General features: G+C 44.1%; 2 protein-coding genes across 2 annotated transcripts; both read right to left on the bottom strand.

Moving 5' to 3' along the window:
- Window positions 1–730: 730 nt before the first annotated feature.
- Window positions 731–5,356, bottom strand: LOC146682305 (uncharacterized). Its single transcript, XM_085445854.1, has 6 exons — window positions 5,152–5,356; window positions 2,083–2,228; window positions 1,757–1,821; window positions 1,111–1,272; window positions 924–1,028; window positions 731–837 (listed from the first exon to the last, which is right to left on the bottom strand). The coding sequence occupies exons 1-6, from the start codon at window positions 5,296–5,298 to the stop codon at window positions 797–799; spliced, it is 666 nt and encodes a 221-aa protein (XP_085301980.1). The 5' UTR covers window positions 5,299–5,356; the 3' UTR covers window positions 731–796.
- A 9,915-nt stretch (window positions 5,357–15,271) lies between these two features.
- On the bottom strand, window positions 15,272–16,905 carry LOC146682306 (uncharacterized). The gene is made up of 2 exons (XM_085446140.1): window positions 15,767–16,905; window positions 15,272–15,353 (listed from the first exon to the last, which is right to left on the bottom strand). Exons 1-2 carry the CDS (start codon window positions 16,246–16,248, stop codon window positions 15,305–15,307), a joined length of 531 nt encoding a protein of 176 aa, XP_085302266.1. The 5' UTR covers window positions 16,249–16,905; the 3' UTR covers window positions 15,272–15,304.
- Between the last annotated feature and the right edge of the window lie 510 nt (window positions 16,906–17,415).

Raw genomic sequence — 17,415 nt, forward strand, 5'->3', positions numbered from 1 at the left:
CTGTTACTCATTTATATTATGATTTAAACATCTAGCTGGTGTTGGTGTGGAGAGTAGCCTTCAGTAATAGTAATAAATCACATTCATGTAGCTGTAAAAAGCATGATCATATATTAAGTAATCCAAAGTAATCAGGATACGTTACTCTCATTGAGTAACGTAACGGAATACGTTGCAAAATATATTTTGGGGCATGTAATCTGTAATCTGTAGTGGAATACATTTTAAAAGTAACCTTCCCAACACTGCAAGGCGATGGGTTGATATCCTCCTTAGGTCCCTCCCTTATGAAGACGGTCCTTGAGTCATTTCCTCATTATCCAGTTACACTTAATGACTAGAGTTCGTACCTTCCTCTGTCCTGTGTTTAACCATGCTAAGGCAATTCCCTTACTTAACACTGTAACCCCTAACACGCTGCTGGCCAAAGGTTTTTACAACACTTTTTAAAATTACTATAACTTTTGAACAGTTTGTGAAAGCAGCGATTCTGCGCTGTTTAGCGATATTAGAGTCATTGCTGTAATCCCAAGCACGTGTCACTCAGCCCTGGAGAGGCTGCTTCACCAAAAATAGCCTCTGTGCCAAGACTGAGGCCATGATTACAGCTCCTCAGTGATCGCTTCTGTTTGCTCATCTGCAGAAACCAGTGTTTGTAATTGCAGTCTGCAGACCTTTGGTTTTAAACCATGTTACATTAAAAAGCCCAGAATAAAAGATGCAGACACACTTTTTATGTTTTTGATCTCTTTACTTTCTCAGGTGAAGTCTTGGTTTCTGATGGTAGGTGGTTTCTCTAATTGGGAATCTTGATACCTTCACCTTCAGCACAGAAACCTGCAGAGAGAAACAGACAGTCGCATCACCTGATTCACCTCAGACTGATTTCTCAGATTCTAGTGCAAACAGTTAAAGTGAAGCACTTTTCTCTGGGTTGTAGATGAAGTCCGGGTCTCCGGAGAAGCCCAAGCATGTTGCCTGCTGCTTGAAGTGTTCCAGCTCCGGCTCCTTCAGGGTTGACTCTTTGCCTGCAAACAAAAACACTCAAACGGATGAACATTTTGGATTTTAAATGAGAATTTTAACTTCTGTGTCTAATTTTCGTCCTACCCAGAAGATAAAGGGAATGAGCAACGAACTCATCGCTGGCATCTATATCGATCTTCAGTAATTTAAGCTGACGTTTGGTGTTTCTAGCCGTGCTGTTTATCACGAAGACGAGGCAGCCGTCACAGCTCGGCAGCAAGTAGAACGAAGACGTGGAGTTGGCCACTGGGAACAGAAAAATTTCATGTAATAACAACATGATCTTCTGAAACAGGAAGTCCAACTGCACCTCGAGGACTGAAAACCTCACGTAGGAAAACGCCAGAGATCAATTTACAAGAGACAAATACACAATCTAATATTAAAAGACAATTAAATCAGACACAAAGAGTTTAACTGAAAATAACTTAGATGATATGCAGGAAAATGACACAAAAACCTGGGGATGAATGTACAATCATCTAAACAAAAAAGCAGCTAAAAATCCCCTAGAATGACCTTAGATAGAAGAAAAAAGAACTGAAAAATATCAAGCTGTTTGAATTAACCGATTTCAGAGAAAATATGAGTGATGGAAGAAACAATATTACTGGAAACAAATGAAAAAGTTAATCTAAAATGAGACAGAACAGGAAAAAGAATCATGAAAACTTTGCAGCTTTTATGTTGGAACTTCTCTGTAGTGTGTCAGGTCGAGTGGGTTGCGTACTTTCCACCGTGGCAGTGTTTCCTTCAAAGGTTACGTTCGTCGTTGAAGTCATGCAGGTTCCATTCCTGAGAACATCAGAGAGAAAGAATAAACTCACGCCCACTTCAGAAACTCTCTTGCCCTCAGTTACTGTCTGTTGCCTGCTGCCCCCTGCTGACCTCTGTTATGCCCCGTTACCATTTGCTTCCCTCTGTTGCCTCTTATTACCCCCTGCTGCCCCCTGTTGTGTTGTTACTGTCTGCTGCCCTCTGCTGTCCCCTGCTACCCTCTGGTGCAGGATGGATGGGCTTAATGGTAACAGATGTTGATGCGTGTGATGAGCTCACATCCTGTCTTCCTGCAACATGACGACCTCCCCAGAGCGCACTGGTGAGGCGCTGATCTTCACCCAGGAGCTGTCGGTCAGGTTCAGGAGAGCTTTGTAGACGTCGTGACTGGTGTAGCCCAGCAGGAAGTTCACCCTGCCATACATCTGCACAGACAAGGAAGTGGCCTAGTCAGCTGACACGCTGCCTGCTACATGAGTTTTATTAAATAAACCAAAAACATGACAGCGCTTCGTATCCTGTTCTTCCTGACCCAACAGGAAGCTGTCACACCTGAAGAAAACAGATCCCTGTTTGAATCTCACTGACCAGTCAATAAGTCACTAATCATAATCAACAATAATAATAATAATCAATCGACAATCACTATTACTGACAATAACTAAATAAGACAGGAGAGGGCGCTGTCTGCACACAGTGGTTAGCACTGTGTCCTCACAGCAAGGAGATCTGGAATCTCCCATCTGGCTGGGTTCTTCCTGTTTTCATGTTTTCTCCGTCCACACACTTCTCTGTGTTAGCCCTGCCACAGGCTGGACACCTGTCCAGGTGTGCCTGCTTCCTGTGATAATGGAGATAGATGTCAGTCTCCCTGCGACCCTGACTTATAATGGAAGTGGAAGAGAATGGATGGGTGGATTTTATGTAATTTTACTTTTAGCCTTTTGATACTAGTCACATTTTTGGGGTTTTAAGGCTCGACTTCTGTTGTTTCAAATGTGCTTCAGTCACTCAGGAAACATGAAATTAACAATGCTGAGCTCCATTTTTGTGGAGCCTCAATTTTATCCCACAACTTAGACATTCACATTACTCACACTCTCATAACACATACATGTACGATCTTGGGGGTGGGCACGCTACACGACATCCAGAAGACCATCAGGGTGTACACCCCACCCCTGGCATCGTTGCCCACCTCTCAATTTTAAATACAGGTAGACACTGAGGGCTAGCAGGAGGGGCTATGCGCTTACCTGCTGCTCTCTGGCAGGTAGCTCCATGCCCTCCTGGGTTTTAAATGCACCTTAGAACACACATGCATCAACACTACAATGAGCGGGTGGAGGGAGGTTTGGAGTCTTCTCTCACCCCCGTTCTCTGCTGCCTGTTTGGGCGGGGGGGCTAGGAGGAGGAGTTGGCCGTCCGACTGCGGTCTGGAGTGTGGGGCCTTCCTGCTGCTGCGGAGTCGGGGCAGTCTGCTTCTCCCCACCCCAGGGAAGAGGGTAACACCACCTGGGTCTGGGTGCAGTTCCCCCCTCCAGGGGCGGGGGCACCTAGACCCGGTTTGTAGAGTACGCTTGGGGAGTGTGATCGTGTGTACAGCGTCTCTTTATGTCTGTCTCCACGTTGGTTGAGTGTGGAGTAAGTGCATATGAGAGCATGAGGGGGGGGAATGGATGTTTGTATATGTGTGTGCCTGTATGTCTGTGTCTATATGTCAGGTTGGGTGTCAGACGCCACCTCTCTGGGGACATCTCAGGCCCTCCAAGGTTTGGAGGCCTATCTCCACCCACCACCACTTCCCCTGCCAGTGACGGACTCCCTCAGACATCGGTGCGTTGGTGGTTCTTTGTGTCCGGGGATGGGCGTCCAGTTACACACCGGCTCACTCCTTGGCGGCCGCTTATCGGGGCCTGGAGCCTGGGGCTCGCTCGGGCCACTTCGGGGGTGGGGTGCCCTCGGCCTCTCGGCCTGGGGCTCGGTCACTCTGGCGCAGCTCACGGGCGCGTCACTGCAACCCCCCCTGGCTTCTGCTCCGCGGCTGCTGAGTGAGCCCTCATCTGGGACTCTCCTCAGCTCTTTCTGGGACAGTGGCTGCCCCTCTGTTGGTCTTCCTTGGTCTCTTGTGTTCTGGGGGCCTCTGGATGTCTGGAGTCTTGATCTCCTCCATACCTGCTTCATGCCCTGGAGGACGGGGCTGTGGCCCCCCCCACACCCTCTAGCAGATCATTACATGAAGGAACCTTTTAAAAACAAGCGCGTCCATGCTCACAGGTGTACACACGGGTGCTCACACACACAAACTACACCCTTTTTGGCTCCTACCTCAAAGCACACTGTGCACTGTCAATCCTACGTGCTGCACAATAAAATAATAATAATAATAATAATAATAATAATAATAATAATAATAATAATAATAATAATAATAATAATCTTCAGTTCTAAGGTCAAATGGCGGAGAGTCCCAGATAATCACCTGAGCCACTAATCAGGTGATTAGAGGATCATCAGGGGGTCCTTTTGTCCCTCTGTGGGGGGAAACTCCCACTGGGTTTATATCTGGGACTCTCCACCATTTGACCTTAGAACTGAAGAAGCTTCTCGGATGAGAGGTGAAACGTCTTCAAGCAACTTAAAGAAGTCCAGACGCTTTTCTTTGAAGCTCCTTAGACTACGATGACCTGGATGACTGAGAACCTTCACAGACATATTTACTGTTATATTCACATAGATAATCACGATGATGTTGTTTATTATGTTGCTCTTTTTCTTTGCTTGTTTCCCCTTTTTTCTTTGTCAACAGGTGACCCAGGTGATTGATATTTGTATTTTTTGTCTGCTTATTTTGTTGGCTTTAGTTTTTTTATCCCCGTCCCTCTTCCCCGCTGTTTTTCTTTCCCCAGTCAAGTCTGTCCCGTGTGTAGCAAGTGAAAATAAAATAAACAGTAAAAGCAAAGGTGAATCAAACAGACCAATACAGCACGGTCCATTTGGTAAAGTAAATCCGTTGGGCATCTTTCTTTGCCTTTAGACAATAATTCTGATGGCAAAAGAACCAAATGGGACAGGTGAAAAAACATTGTTAGTGAAAACCAAATATTCTCCAACAGCTTCACTCAGCCACTTCAAAGTGCAAATAAAAGTGTGTAGTCTACATTTGTAGGCAGTTTAATAACCAAAGTATTTTATCCATCCTGCAGTGGAAACTAAGATGCAGTTATTTAATGATGAAGCTGTAAATCAGTCTGAACCTCCACAGCAAACAATGACTTCAGCACCACGTTCACCTGTTAACTCCACAGCCCACCCCACAGACCTAGGCAGCAATCAGAGGAGTCTTACCACAGAGGGGTCTTCCATAGACAGCGGCGTCACCAGCGGTTTGCATTCCTCAGGTGTCAAAGCCGAGCTGCTGAGAACCAGCGCTGCAAACAGGAAATGGAAGCGACAGTTGAGCCACAGATTCATAATGCTGATGGTGGCAGACATGTCACCAAGTCTGAGCCACTCAGTTTTTATACGAGCTGCAGGAGAGACAAACCTGCAGGTTTACACTGTTTGGACACAAAGGTTTTCCTGCGCACAGTTCAGATGTTTCTGGGCTTTCTGTGATTTCACAACCTCTGTGTTTGTGTATCGATCTCGCTCGGGTTTGTTTAAGCAGCCATCAAGGACATTCAGACTGGTACTCGGGATAACACTAAACACAGCCTGAACTCTGCCACCACTGCTGCCATCGTCAGTCACAGCGACTACAGCAGAGACAGTGATGATGATGATGATGAGGAAGGACTGCATCACATTTACCGAATTTTGTAAAACTGCTCCAGATGACTTATGGTCCGGGTTTTACCTAATGCATAACACTTGGTTGAAGGTGCAATGAACAGCTTTAGATCCCATTAAATGCTCTGTCCATGAAGCCAGATAACACACAGCAATGAGTTAAACTGCAGACATGCTGTGGAAGAGAGACAGAGGTTAATAACAGATATGATTCAATTCTATGATCTAATCTGTTATTATTCTATATTATTATTATTCTATGATCTAATCTATTAATCTATTATTACAGGTATCATTACTGCTAAAGGAGGCCGAGGAGTAGCTAAACATTTGACACAATGAGCAGGAAAGTGCAGGAGGGACAGGTGAAGTAGCCATGCTGCTAGCGAGTCGGCTACAAGCTAAGCTAAGCTAGCAAAACAGTAAAGACAGTGAGTGAATAAAGTGAATAGAATCAGTGAGTTAATCAACAGAAAATGTGCTTTGAATGATGCACGTCAAGATCACGCTATGAAATAAGATGTTGTTGATGTTGTTGTTTTTTTAATTAAACTGACTACACCGATTAGGTTCATAAAACCACCACTGTGTGTTGGAACAGGAACAGGAAGTGCTGACCATACAGACACACACAGCCCGGGCTCAGGTAGGGTGCAGGAAACGGGTGTAGAAAGACCTGCCTGCTCCCCGCCCTGCTTGTCTGTGTTAAACATGCCCTACAGGGTGCATGCGTTGGTGGACGTGAGCGTATGAGGTGTGAATAATGAGTATGATTGCATGAAACCTAGAGTGCTATTACAAATTAGGGGACAGTTGCAACATAAGCACTTGACAGCTTGTCAACAGTCTGCCCCCCCCAATGTATAAGGTGCATGTAAAATTGAGCCCCAGCCACCAACCTCTGGGTAACGCACCTGTCCCCCAGGGTCCTGTATGTGGTGGTCTGTAAATACTACTTTATAATTAAAAAGGAGGGACGGGTGGCTGCACAGCACAGCGAGCAAAGCCAAAGGCCTTCCAACTGTGGCCTGTGTGGCACCCCACCCAAGACCCTACATGTGTCAGAGGAAGCGGGCGGGGGTTGGGAATGCTTAAGTCTGGCAGCACTGATGCCAGCTATGTTGCAACCCGTGTCAGCAGTTAGGTGAAAGGCAATCTTGGGATTACTCATTAGCTAAATGCCAGTGACAAATAAAGATTGTGGGGCACAGTGCAAGTGGTGTTTTCCAGCTGCACACAGAATATTATAAAGTGGAGTCTGAGCTCAAAAAGACATTTTAAGGACATGTTTGTGTCCCTGCAGTACGTAAATCCAGCCAACAAAGGGTGTGTCCCAATTCAGGTACAGCTAGACCAGTAGATGTTCTTGGTGTGCAGGCTGTGATCAGCTGACCTGCTGCTCTCTGTGCATGTACACACCTGGATTCATCCAGATGTGAGCAGATGTCCCCTGAGCTGTCCTGGCTGATTCCATCCTCTACACTGACACTGTTGATGCTGTCTTTATATCAGCTAACTGTGACCATGAATCCACAGCCACTGTGCACCAGTCACACACTGGTCTTTACTGTAAACCAATCAGAGTGCAGCAAACTCACCTGTATATCCTGCGCTGACCTGCAGAGGATTCTCATGCAGTCTTTAGATAACACAGTCAGTCTGTCTCAGTTCGTTTCAGTCCGTCCTTTAACACTAAGCTCTCTCCTTCTTTATCATCTGTCTCCATCTCTGTCTTTTCTCTCCCTGTCAGATCAGCAGCCGGACTTTAGCTGCAGCACACTGTGAGACAAACTGCACACACACAGTTTGTGTGTTTGCTGATGTTTGTTCAGCTCATAGAAATGTGTTTGTGTAAACATGTAGGGAGTAAAAGTAAAAAGTGGTCAGAAAAAAAGCACTGAATCACAGATACCTGAAAATTGTACTTTAGTACAGTCCAGAAGTATTTGTACTTTGTTACTTGGCAGCTCTGCAGGTTAGCTGTATACTTTGAGGTCTAGCCTATCCCGAGGTTCATGGCAGGGTGGTGGCTGAAGAATAAACTTTTAAAAATATGTACTCCAACATAACCAAGGGTCATATATATGAGAAACAGAGAAAAGTGCGTTACGTTTACAGGTTTGAGGGATTAAAGTTCTGGAAAAGCAATTAAAAAGCACAGAATTTCCTCCCATTCCCTGCACAACATGAAAGTAACACTCTGCATGGCTTCAGTAAAAAAAAGACAGAGGTCAGGGGTCACTGCCCCAGAGATACACGAGTATTTCTGTATGCTTTGCATCCAGTTTAATCAGAACAGTTTTTCAGTATTATTTATTATGCTGTTAAGCATGTTATGAAGCGTTTATAATATCTAACATTTTACTAGCATCTGTAGGCGTGTTTGTTTTCTCCACCCTCACAGCCTGCTGCCCACAGACGAAGGTTCTTGTAACAGCTGGTGAGCACTAGAGGGCGCCAGAGCTCCAGCTCCAGACACGAGGTGAACCCGTGAGCGCAGAGCTGCTTCCTCTAATGACACAGGCTCAGAGGTTATCCTCCTCCTCCCCATCATCATCACCGTGGACCACCATGTCTGCTGACACACTCACACATTTCTTTTTAAACAGCGTACATTTGAAAACCAGAAGAGCCCACAGTGAGTTACACAAACATGTTTTTGAACTCATTTTGAGAAAAATGTTTAATCTGGTTTTCTAAATTAAGCTTAATTCATCCCAACGAAGCGAGAGTGCAGTGAAAATGTGACAAACAGGAGAAACATATCACTTTGTGTCAAACTGCAAACGTTACATGCGCGTTTGATTGGCTTACAGGTTTTATCGATTTATGTCGTGTGATTATCGTCCTGTGGGACCTCAGGGTCCTGCGTCGGTGAGCCAGTGTTTTTGGTTTTGTACTTTTTCTTTTGATTTTATTACAAAGTATGACTGTCTGTTTTGGTTCTGTCCTAGTATTTCAGCTTCCTGGTTTGGCAGTACTTCCTGAGTTCTAGTTTTTAGGTTTTGTTATTTGGTCTCCTGGTGTTTATTCTGTGCTCCCTCTTCTCTGTGTTCCCTCTGTCTGTCCATGATGTTATTTTGTCTGCTCATGAGTCTGCGTCTGTTAAGTTCTGTGTCTCGTCTGGATCTCTCTGTCTGTCGTGTACTTCATGTTTTACTTTGTAGGTCTGTGCCTTATGTCTGTGCGTTCAGCTTTGTGCTCTCCCTGGCTCGTCAGCCGTGTCTCCCAGCTGTTTCCTCTTAGCTCCGTCCACCTTTTGTATTTAATGGCTGTGTCCCAATTCAGGGTCTGCAGCCTTACAGGCCGCATTTTAAGGCCGATTACGTCACAGCAATGTGACGAAGGCTGTCCCAATACAAATAATTTTTTTCAGTACATTGTGTTGTGCATTGTGATTGTTGTAGACCATTGTCCATCAACCTAGTACAGTGTCTCCTGTACAGCAGCGGCCCCCAACAGGGCCATGGACCAGTGCCGGTCCGCTGAGTCGGTTTCCCTGTGTCTTTTCCCGTGTCGTGGTCGTGTGTCTTATTTTGAAAGAACTATTCACGCGTTACCATAGCGACCAGAGAGCAGCACATAGGAGGACGTTGTTGGCACATTTCAGGAGGACGCTGCTCATAAAGTTACACAATTACACAGTGAATTCGCGTTTATTATTATATTTACAAAATACCACCGTTTTTGTCTTTGTTTGTATAATTTTATTTTGTCGTATTTATCTGCGACACCTTAAAGGCCGGTCCGTGAAAATATTGTCTGACATTAAACTGGTCCGTGGTGCAAAAAAGGTTACGGACTGCTGCTGTACAGCACAGAATGAGTTTAGCTTGTCGAATTTATATAAATCTGCCCACGAAACGTTCTGCACGGTTTCGTTTTATAATACTGGACTTATGTTTCTACGATGGGTTGAACTTTACGAGAGTTTAAACAAAAGAGAAAAGTGTGAAAATGTTCATGCATATCTGAGGAAACTGTATAAAGCATGTAGTGAGCGCAAGGGCGTAGATTTGGTTTTGGCGTTGGTGGGGACGGATGATTCAACCACCGAACCTGCCCTGTTTCTGTTTTCCCCTCTTTTGTCTTTGCTTCTTTAAAAAAAAGGAGAAATATACTACCCTACATATGCTATTCTACATGCTTTTAAGCCATTTAAGCTGGGATCTTTTATTCTAAACATGAACTACTGTTACAGCTACTGGTGTCCCACACAACAACTCAACGTCCACTATGTTTAGGAGCCAAACACATGCCTGCTCCTCTCGTTAACTGAGATAAACTGCTGGCATATTGGTTTTCCATCTATACTGTCCAGTCTCTCCTGGTGGACCTTAGCCCTGTTTTTACTCTTCTGAGAGCACTGAAGCTTCTTTCATCCTCAGTACCTGTGTTTTATCCTCAGATTACAATTATTATTCTGAGCTTGATGTGCCTCACCTTTGGCCCTGGCTCCTCCCCTCTGACTGCACTAGGACATACTGCCACCTGATAAAATAACACATATAAAAAGTGAGACATGTCACTTAAGATTCTTTGTCAAATATACACTAATGAATCAATTTACATCAGCAGCCTAACAATTGTCATGATAATAAATTCTAGTTAATCTATAGCACCAAATCATCAGTCAGTGACCTGTGACCAATGTTCCCTCTAATGTTTCATGTGTGTGAGCGAACACACAAACTCCCTGAGCGTCCCTCGGACCGCTGTGAGCAACAGCAGACGTGTGCACTGTGGTCACGCCAGCATCGAATCCATCCAAGTTACATGTTTATTAAAATAATCAAATCACAGCATTTACATTTCTGTTAGACGACTTTTAATTAACTGCTTCAGCCCACTGACAATGAAAATGTAAAAAAATCTTGTTCATGACCTGCAGCATGTTAACACTATTGGAAGGAAAAATAACTTCAACTCCAATTTTGAAAACACAACTTTCTTTATTTTTCATAAAGCTCTGACTGTATGATGAGTCTGTGGTCTGGGAGAGAGTCTGTAACTCTGTCTGCAAATACAGTAAATAATGACCAATGCTGGGCAATTAATTATATAGTTACTTCTTCAAAAAAGTTACTGAGTTTTGCAAACAAAGTTTTTTGCAGCTGTTTATCTAAAAATGCAGCCAAGGTGTTTTTAAATAAACATTTCAAACTATTTACAGAACGATCAGCTGTTCTGCATCAAATCTGATGCCACACAAATTATTTGTGCCACTCCAAAAAATAATTTCTGTCCACTATGAGATGAAGGAGAACAGCAGCCTGATACCTGCAGGCCTGACAGCAGCAGACGTATCACTGCTGTAACACTTGTTACAGCAGTGATACGTCTGCTGTTGTGTGTATTGCATGTATGTAAATACCAAAAATAACTCCTTGTAGCATTTTTGAGGGTTTTTTTCTTTTCTTTTTAAAAAAAGAATCGGCGTCGGTGGCGTCGGCCACTTGCCCCTCCCTTTCTTCCCTCCCCATCTTCAGCTGCCTCCCTATTCCCGCTCTACCACACACACCCACACACGCAGGGCTTGGGGCGCAGGTATGTCACCAGGGTGCAGGGGAGGCACTCCCCCTCTGTCCCCTTCTGGCCGCCTGTGCCTCAATTTTATTCTGCAACCTAGACATCCACATTACTCACACTCTCACCTAACACATACATATAGGGCCTTGGGGGTGGGCACGTTTTACAGCATCCAGTGGATGGTCGGTGTACTCCAACCCACCTCTGGCGCTGGTGCCCTGCCCTCAATTTTAAATGCATTTAGACACTGAGGGTTTTCGGGAAGAGTCGCGCTGCTCTCTGAGAGGACGCTAGTGCACAGCAAAATCTCCAGTGTTAAATTAACACTGGAAAGTGTCTATATGGGTCCACACCTCTGAGTGTTAAATTAACACTTTTGACAGTGTTATATGTTTAAAAGTAACCTAGTCAGTTTTGAAGATAAACAATGGCTAACACCGAGCAGTGCTGGTTTTCTAACACTGGAAAATAACTCAAAATGTTAGAAATAACCAGGCACGGTTCCCCCCCTTTGGTGGTCCTCCTCGGGTCCTTGTACTCTGGGGCCTCTGGATGTCTGGGGCCTGGATCTCCTCCATACCTGCTTCATACCCTGGAGGACGGGGCTGTGGCCCCCCCACTCCCTCTAGCAGATCGTTACATGGAGAAACCTTTGGAATGCAAGCATGCTGATCCACACAGGTATGCACACAGGTGTATTCACAGACGCGGACTACAGCTTTCTTGGCTGCTGCCTCAAAGCACATTGTGCGCTGTCTATCTTGCGTGCTGCACAATATCGTTTATTATTTAGTATCTACTGATATCTACTGCTAGCTAGTTTATTGTGATGGTGCTGTTCTTTTTATTATGTTGCTCTTTGTTGTTTGCTTTCTCTTCTGTTTTTTTTCTTCATACAGGTGATCCAGGTGTTTTGTTTTGTTTTTCTTTCTTTCTTCCCCCCCTTCTCACCGTCTCTTCTCCCCTTTGGTTTTCTTTCTCTCCCTCTCTTTCTTTCATTCTCTCTCCCTGTCCTATCCCCCAGTCATGTCTGTCCCGTTTGTAGCAACTGAAAATAAAATAAATTCATAATTATAATAAAGGTCAATCAAATGGACCAATATGGCAAGGCCATGATGATCCACTTGGTAAAATAAATCCGCTTGGCATCTTTCTTGGCCTTAAGACAACAATTCTGATGCTAAAGATCCAAACGGGACACAAAAAAAAAAATCGGGTTAATTTGATTGTCTGTGCTACAGCTCACGCACACATACGTACGGAGTGTGGTTTGAATTAATGATGCACACTTTCTATATAATATGTGTGTTAAATTTTATATTTGGGGTGAAATATCAAGTCTTTTCAAGTAAACCGGTTCAAGTCCAATTCAAGTCCCAGGTCATTGGTGTAAAAGTCCAAGTCAAGTCACAAGTCTTAGAACATTTTTTCAAGTCAAGTCTAAAGTCATAAAATGAATGACTCGAGTCACATGACTTGGACTCGAGTCTGACTCGAGTCCGAGTCATGTGACTCGAGTCCACACCTCTGCTAATGGCTACCAAAGATTTTTAAAGTTAAGGAAAAGTATTTCTGTAAATGTAGGTTTCAGTCGGACACACGGATCCGTTTGTGTCATCACATCCTGATTTTGAAAGTAAGCTGATAAATGAATGGCATGCTGCCTTCAGAATACCTGATCTGTAACTCACGCACCATCCTTGGATGTCATCGCAGCTTTTCAGTTTTCCTTCCACCACACCTGCCAGAAAGAAGAACATCAGCGTCGGCGATCGCAGGTCAAGTATCCGTGTGTCCCTGCGTGTTAGTCACAGTGTCCTGGCATATTGTGTGGGCAGGTTGTCTCTTAAAAGTCTAACAGGGACAAAGTCTGTTCATTAGCTGTGGTGCATTTATCTAAAGCAGCAGCGCTACTGCACAGGGAGAAATCCACTAAACTACATTTAAACGTGTATTACTCGTACAGCTGCTCTTGTTCTGTATTTCTTCATATATTCTTCATATATTTCTATATTGTGTATTTTGTTCTACAGTTGTTTTATTTTTAACTTTAATTTTGATATTTTATTTTATTCTTTCCTCGTTAAATTTACCCTTTATTTTAATTTTGGTGGCGTGGTGGTGGTTCGCACTGTTCCCTCAGGTTCCACTCAGCCACTGAGCTGCCAAACTTAACAAAAGCAGGAACGCTATGCTTGATGCAGAATTTTCTTCATGTTTCTTTCCAGGTTAAACCACAATCGACAGCCACAGCATACACGTGGTGTGTGTGTGGTTTTCTGCCTCTTATAACCCCAGTGATTGTCCTGTGGTTTGAAATCTCGTGTGATCTTGTGAATTTCGTGAGTGCAGGCAACTAACTGCTCTTCCTAGACTGTATCAGGTCATCTGAAGAAGAACAAACTAAGTGGTTGAATCTCATCCATCATGATTTAATTGGATTCACCATAGAAACATGAAACTATTTTGCTCAAGTTAGACTTTTGTAATGTAACAACCACCCTATTTCCTTTTTTTTGAGTGTACCTGTCTCTTCTGGGTTATGCCCCCCAGGACTGGATGTATTGGAAGTTGTTGTAAATCTGTTTTTGTTGAACGTTATGTAATATGAACACAACATGTACTACACACATAAGTTACATTTGTTCATTCAACAAGATTATCATTGGACAAACAAATATTTTACTAGTTCATGTAACAAGACTGACGTTTGATGTGCCAAAGTGTTTAAACAATATAACCTGAATTTAAATGAATTTAATTAGACTAACTTGGTACAAACATGTTGATTGAATAATTACATACAATTCATTCATTCCTGATGGAAGCTGTTTAAAGCTCCGTAATAAAAGCGCCCTGCAGGGCGAGCGGCTTCTCTGGTTCAGAGTAACGTGCTGTTTGTTTGCTGAGTGCAAACACTGAGAGGACAGAAGATGTTTGTACTCTTGTATAAATATACAAGTATGTGATAACAGCTTCAAGTGTGCAGATCTTTAACATCTATCCAAGAACCCCCCCGGTGCCATTGAGACGAGCAGCAGGGTGACTGTAGCAGTTTAGTGGTTGACATGCAGGCTGAAGGGTCACGTACCAGCAGCTTGGACAGACGTGTTCAGGAAACTGGACTTTCATTATTAGTTATTCTGACTCAGAATAAAGCAACACCCCCTCCCCTCCATTTAAATTTCTTATTCAGCCTGAATTAATCCTAATTAAAGCTTTAAATCCTCCAGTAAATAATCAGTGAGAGCGTGCACAGTGTGACAGGAAGGAGCAATTCCATCATTATTATCAGCGAGGAAAGGCTGAATGTGTGACTGTGGCTCCCCCGCTGTGCTGATGGCAAATTAAAGTGCATTTAATGGAATAATTAAAGCGTAATCATACCCTCAAACCCCCCCTCCCGACCAAGGGGTAATGTCCTCTGCCATGACCTCACCGCAGGAAGCTTCGACCTTCCTGCTGAGCTGGAGCTGCATGTTGCCCTCATGCCTGGGCGAGCTTCTTCCCACAGTCCAAAAGGTGGGGGTCATGGTCACAGCAGTTACCATAGTGACATAGTAGGTGTTTGTGATGGATGTAATTGATGTGCATGAAAGTGATGAAGATGATAAGAACAGATTGCTTCCTCTGACTGCTTGTTGTGATGTTCGGATGTTAACCCGGCGGCCTCACAGAGTTCCTCACACCCACGTATGGTCCTGGACTGTGGACCAGTCGACCCCGAGATGCTGCTGAAGCCTTCTGTGAGACACACACGCTGGATTATTGTAGTGTCTTGACCTGACAATGTAAAGCCCCAGAGTGAGTTGAGTGGACCAGTCGCTCCCAAAGAGCAAGAAGAGCAGAGTCTCACATGATCATGATGCTGCTCGGTCCCTGAACCATCCCCACATGCCTGCATCAGCTGCAGAAGACCTGTCCAACAAGGTTGAGGAAGGAACGTGAGTTTGACACCTGATTCTATACCAGGTACATATAAGTTAGGTTTTGGATTGAGTGGTGTGTTTATGAAATGGTGCGGGTCTCGAGAACCGCACATTTATCAGCAGTAGGCTTGGGGCTTTGTTGGTACTTACAGCTAGTGCTGCAGTGTCACTGGATGTGTGTAGACATACATGGTAGTAGACGTAGTATCAAATTCAAATTCAAATTCAAATTTTATTTGTCACGTACACAGTCATACACAGTACGATATGTAGTGAAATGCTTGGACAACTGCTCGTGACCTAAAGAAAACAAAAAAAGGAAAAGGCTATGAATAAGATAGGAAATAAATATGAAAAATTAAAAAGGGTAAATTTAACTAGGAAGGAATAAAATATAAATTAAGGTTAAAAATGAAATAACTGTACAACACAAATTAGAATGAAGGGTAAATTTAACTGGGAAGAATAAGATAAATATATAAATTAAAGTTGAAAATAAAATAACTGTACAACAAAATACACAATATTGAACTATATAAGAATGTATGAAGAAATATAAATAAATATATACACAATAACAGCAGCTGTACAAGTATTAACTGGAAATGAAGAATATAATGACCAGTGTTGTGCAAAACCAAAGTCCAGAAAGTCCAGTGTGTGTAAGAACTGTATGTGTGGGTCAGTACTGTGTGGTGGTGTGATTGAGAGACCGTATCGCCTGCGGGAAGAAGCTCCTCCTCAGTCTCTCTGTGTTGGTCTTCAGGGAGCGGAATCGCTTTCCTGACCTCAGCAGAGAGAACAGTCTGTTGTTGGGATGGCTGAGGTCCTTCACGATCTTCCTGGCCTTGGTCCAGCACCGCCTGCTGTAGATTGAGTGCAGGTCAGGGAGCTCGGAGCGGATGGTGCGCTCAGCTGACCGCACAACCCTCTGTAGAGCTCGTCTGTCCTGCATGGTGCTGTTCCCGAACCAGGTTAAGATGTTTCCCGTCAGGATGCTCTCTATGGTGCACGAGTAAAAGTTCCTGAGCACCTTGGAGGGCAGTTGGAAGTCTCTCAAGCGTCTGAGGTGGTAGAGACGCTGACGGGCCTTTTTCACCACGGTGTTGATTAGGGATGGGTACCGGTGTCCGGTGCCATAATGGCACCGGTTCTGACATAAACGGTAGTAACCAGATCGAAAAGCAGCGCACATTTCGGTGCTTTATTTCGGTGCTTTTTTTTCCTGAGCTGTGATACACTTCTAGCCAATCATTTTACGTTTCCGAGGATAGTAGGCGGGTCCAGGTACGTACGTTCTTTTAGAGCAGAGCTACAGGTTTAAAATGCCCAAGGCGAAGCGGTCAAAGTCTGGCTGTACTTCACAGCAAAATATGCAAACTCAGCAGCAACAAGTGCTTTAAGCTGATACTGTGATACTGTCAAAGGAGGTAACACCTCGAATCCGATGAAACAGCTGGCGACGCATAGCGGTTTTTTTTAAAGCCCAGAAATGCGCCGTATTTGATAGCTTGCTGCGAGACCTCACACTGTGCACGTCGGGTGGGTTGCCAGTTATCGGACCCGGAGCAACATCCCCCAAAAACCTGAAGAGGAGAGTCCTGGCCCCTAGCCCTGCCAGTGTAGCAGAAATGATGAGGATGATGATGCAGCAGCAGCCGTTCTTCTCTGCGTGAGTAGCTTAATGTTCGTGTGTAATTTACGTTGAGTAGGCTAACCACGTTATTACATTAATGCATGTAAGGTGAACTAGCAAACATCATCATAGCTACATGCGGCTGTCTTCTTGTTTGATGGCAGATACTCCCTTCACCCTGGCCAAAAAGGCTAAAATGACCAAAGAAAAAGTGGAAAACAGCTAAACATGAGAGGTTTTTGGACAAAGTTTGTGTTTTTTCCATTGTTTAAGCACTGCTTCCAGCCAAGAGTGATGCCATATATGCCCCATAGCTGCAGAAAAGGCTAACGTTGTTATCTTTTTACAAAAAACCAGCTGAACATGAGAGGTTTTTGGACAAAGTTTGTGTTCTCCATTCTTTAAGCACCGGTTCGAGCACCGTTTAAGCACCGGCACCGTTTCAAAAGTACCGATTTGGCACCGGTATCGGATAAAACCTAAACGATACCCATCCCTAGTGTTGATGTGACAGGACCATGACAGGTATCCTCCACATACACCTGTGTACTACAGCATCTCACTTTGGAGGAGTGGTGAGGATGTTGTTCGACACATCAGCTCTGTCTAGTCTAGGATCACCAGGATGTCTGGGACATGTAGATGCATTGAGAGCTCAGTGCAGTCGCAAGAACAGAGTAGGGACCAGCGCGTTATTAAGTAACGCGTTACAGTAACTACGTTATT

Source organism: Copadichromis virginalis, linkage group LG22 (assembly GCF_057382275.1).
Source record: "Copadichromis virginalis isolate Kocher_CV1m ecotype Utaka linkage group LG22, C_Virginalis_male_GT1.1, whole genome shotgun sequence".
Lineage (NCBI taxonomy): Eukaryota > Metazoa > Chordata > Actinopteri > Cichliformes > Cichlidae > Copadichromis > Copadichromis virginalis.

Excerpts from the sequence above, each read along its gene's own strand:
- LOC146682305 (XM_085445854.1), bottom strand. The coding sequence starts at position 5,298 with ATGTCTGCCACCATCAGCATTATGAATCTGTGGCTCAACTGTCGCTTC. Across the intron at positions 1,822-2,082 it reads ATGTTGCAGGAAGACAGGAT|GAATGGAACCTGCATGACTT; the intron begins GTGAGCTCATCA and ends TGATGTTCTCAG. Across the intron at positions 1,273-1,756 it reads AAACACTGCCACGGTGGAAA|TGGCCAACTCCACGTCTTCG; the intron begins GTACGCAACCCA and ends TTCTGTTCCCAG.
- LOC146682306 (XM_085446140.1), bottom strand. The coding sequence starts at position 16,248 with ATGTGCGCTGCTTTTCGATCTGGTTACTACCGTTTATGTCAGAACCGG. Across the intron at positions 15,354-15,766 it reads TTCTTCCCGCAGGCGATACG|GTCACGAGCAGTTGTCCAAG; the intron begins GTCTCTCAATCA and ends TGTTTTCTTTAG.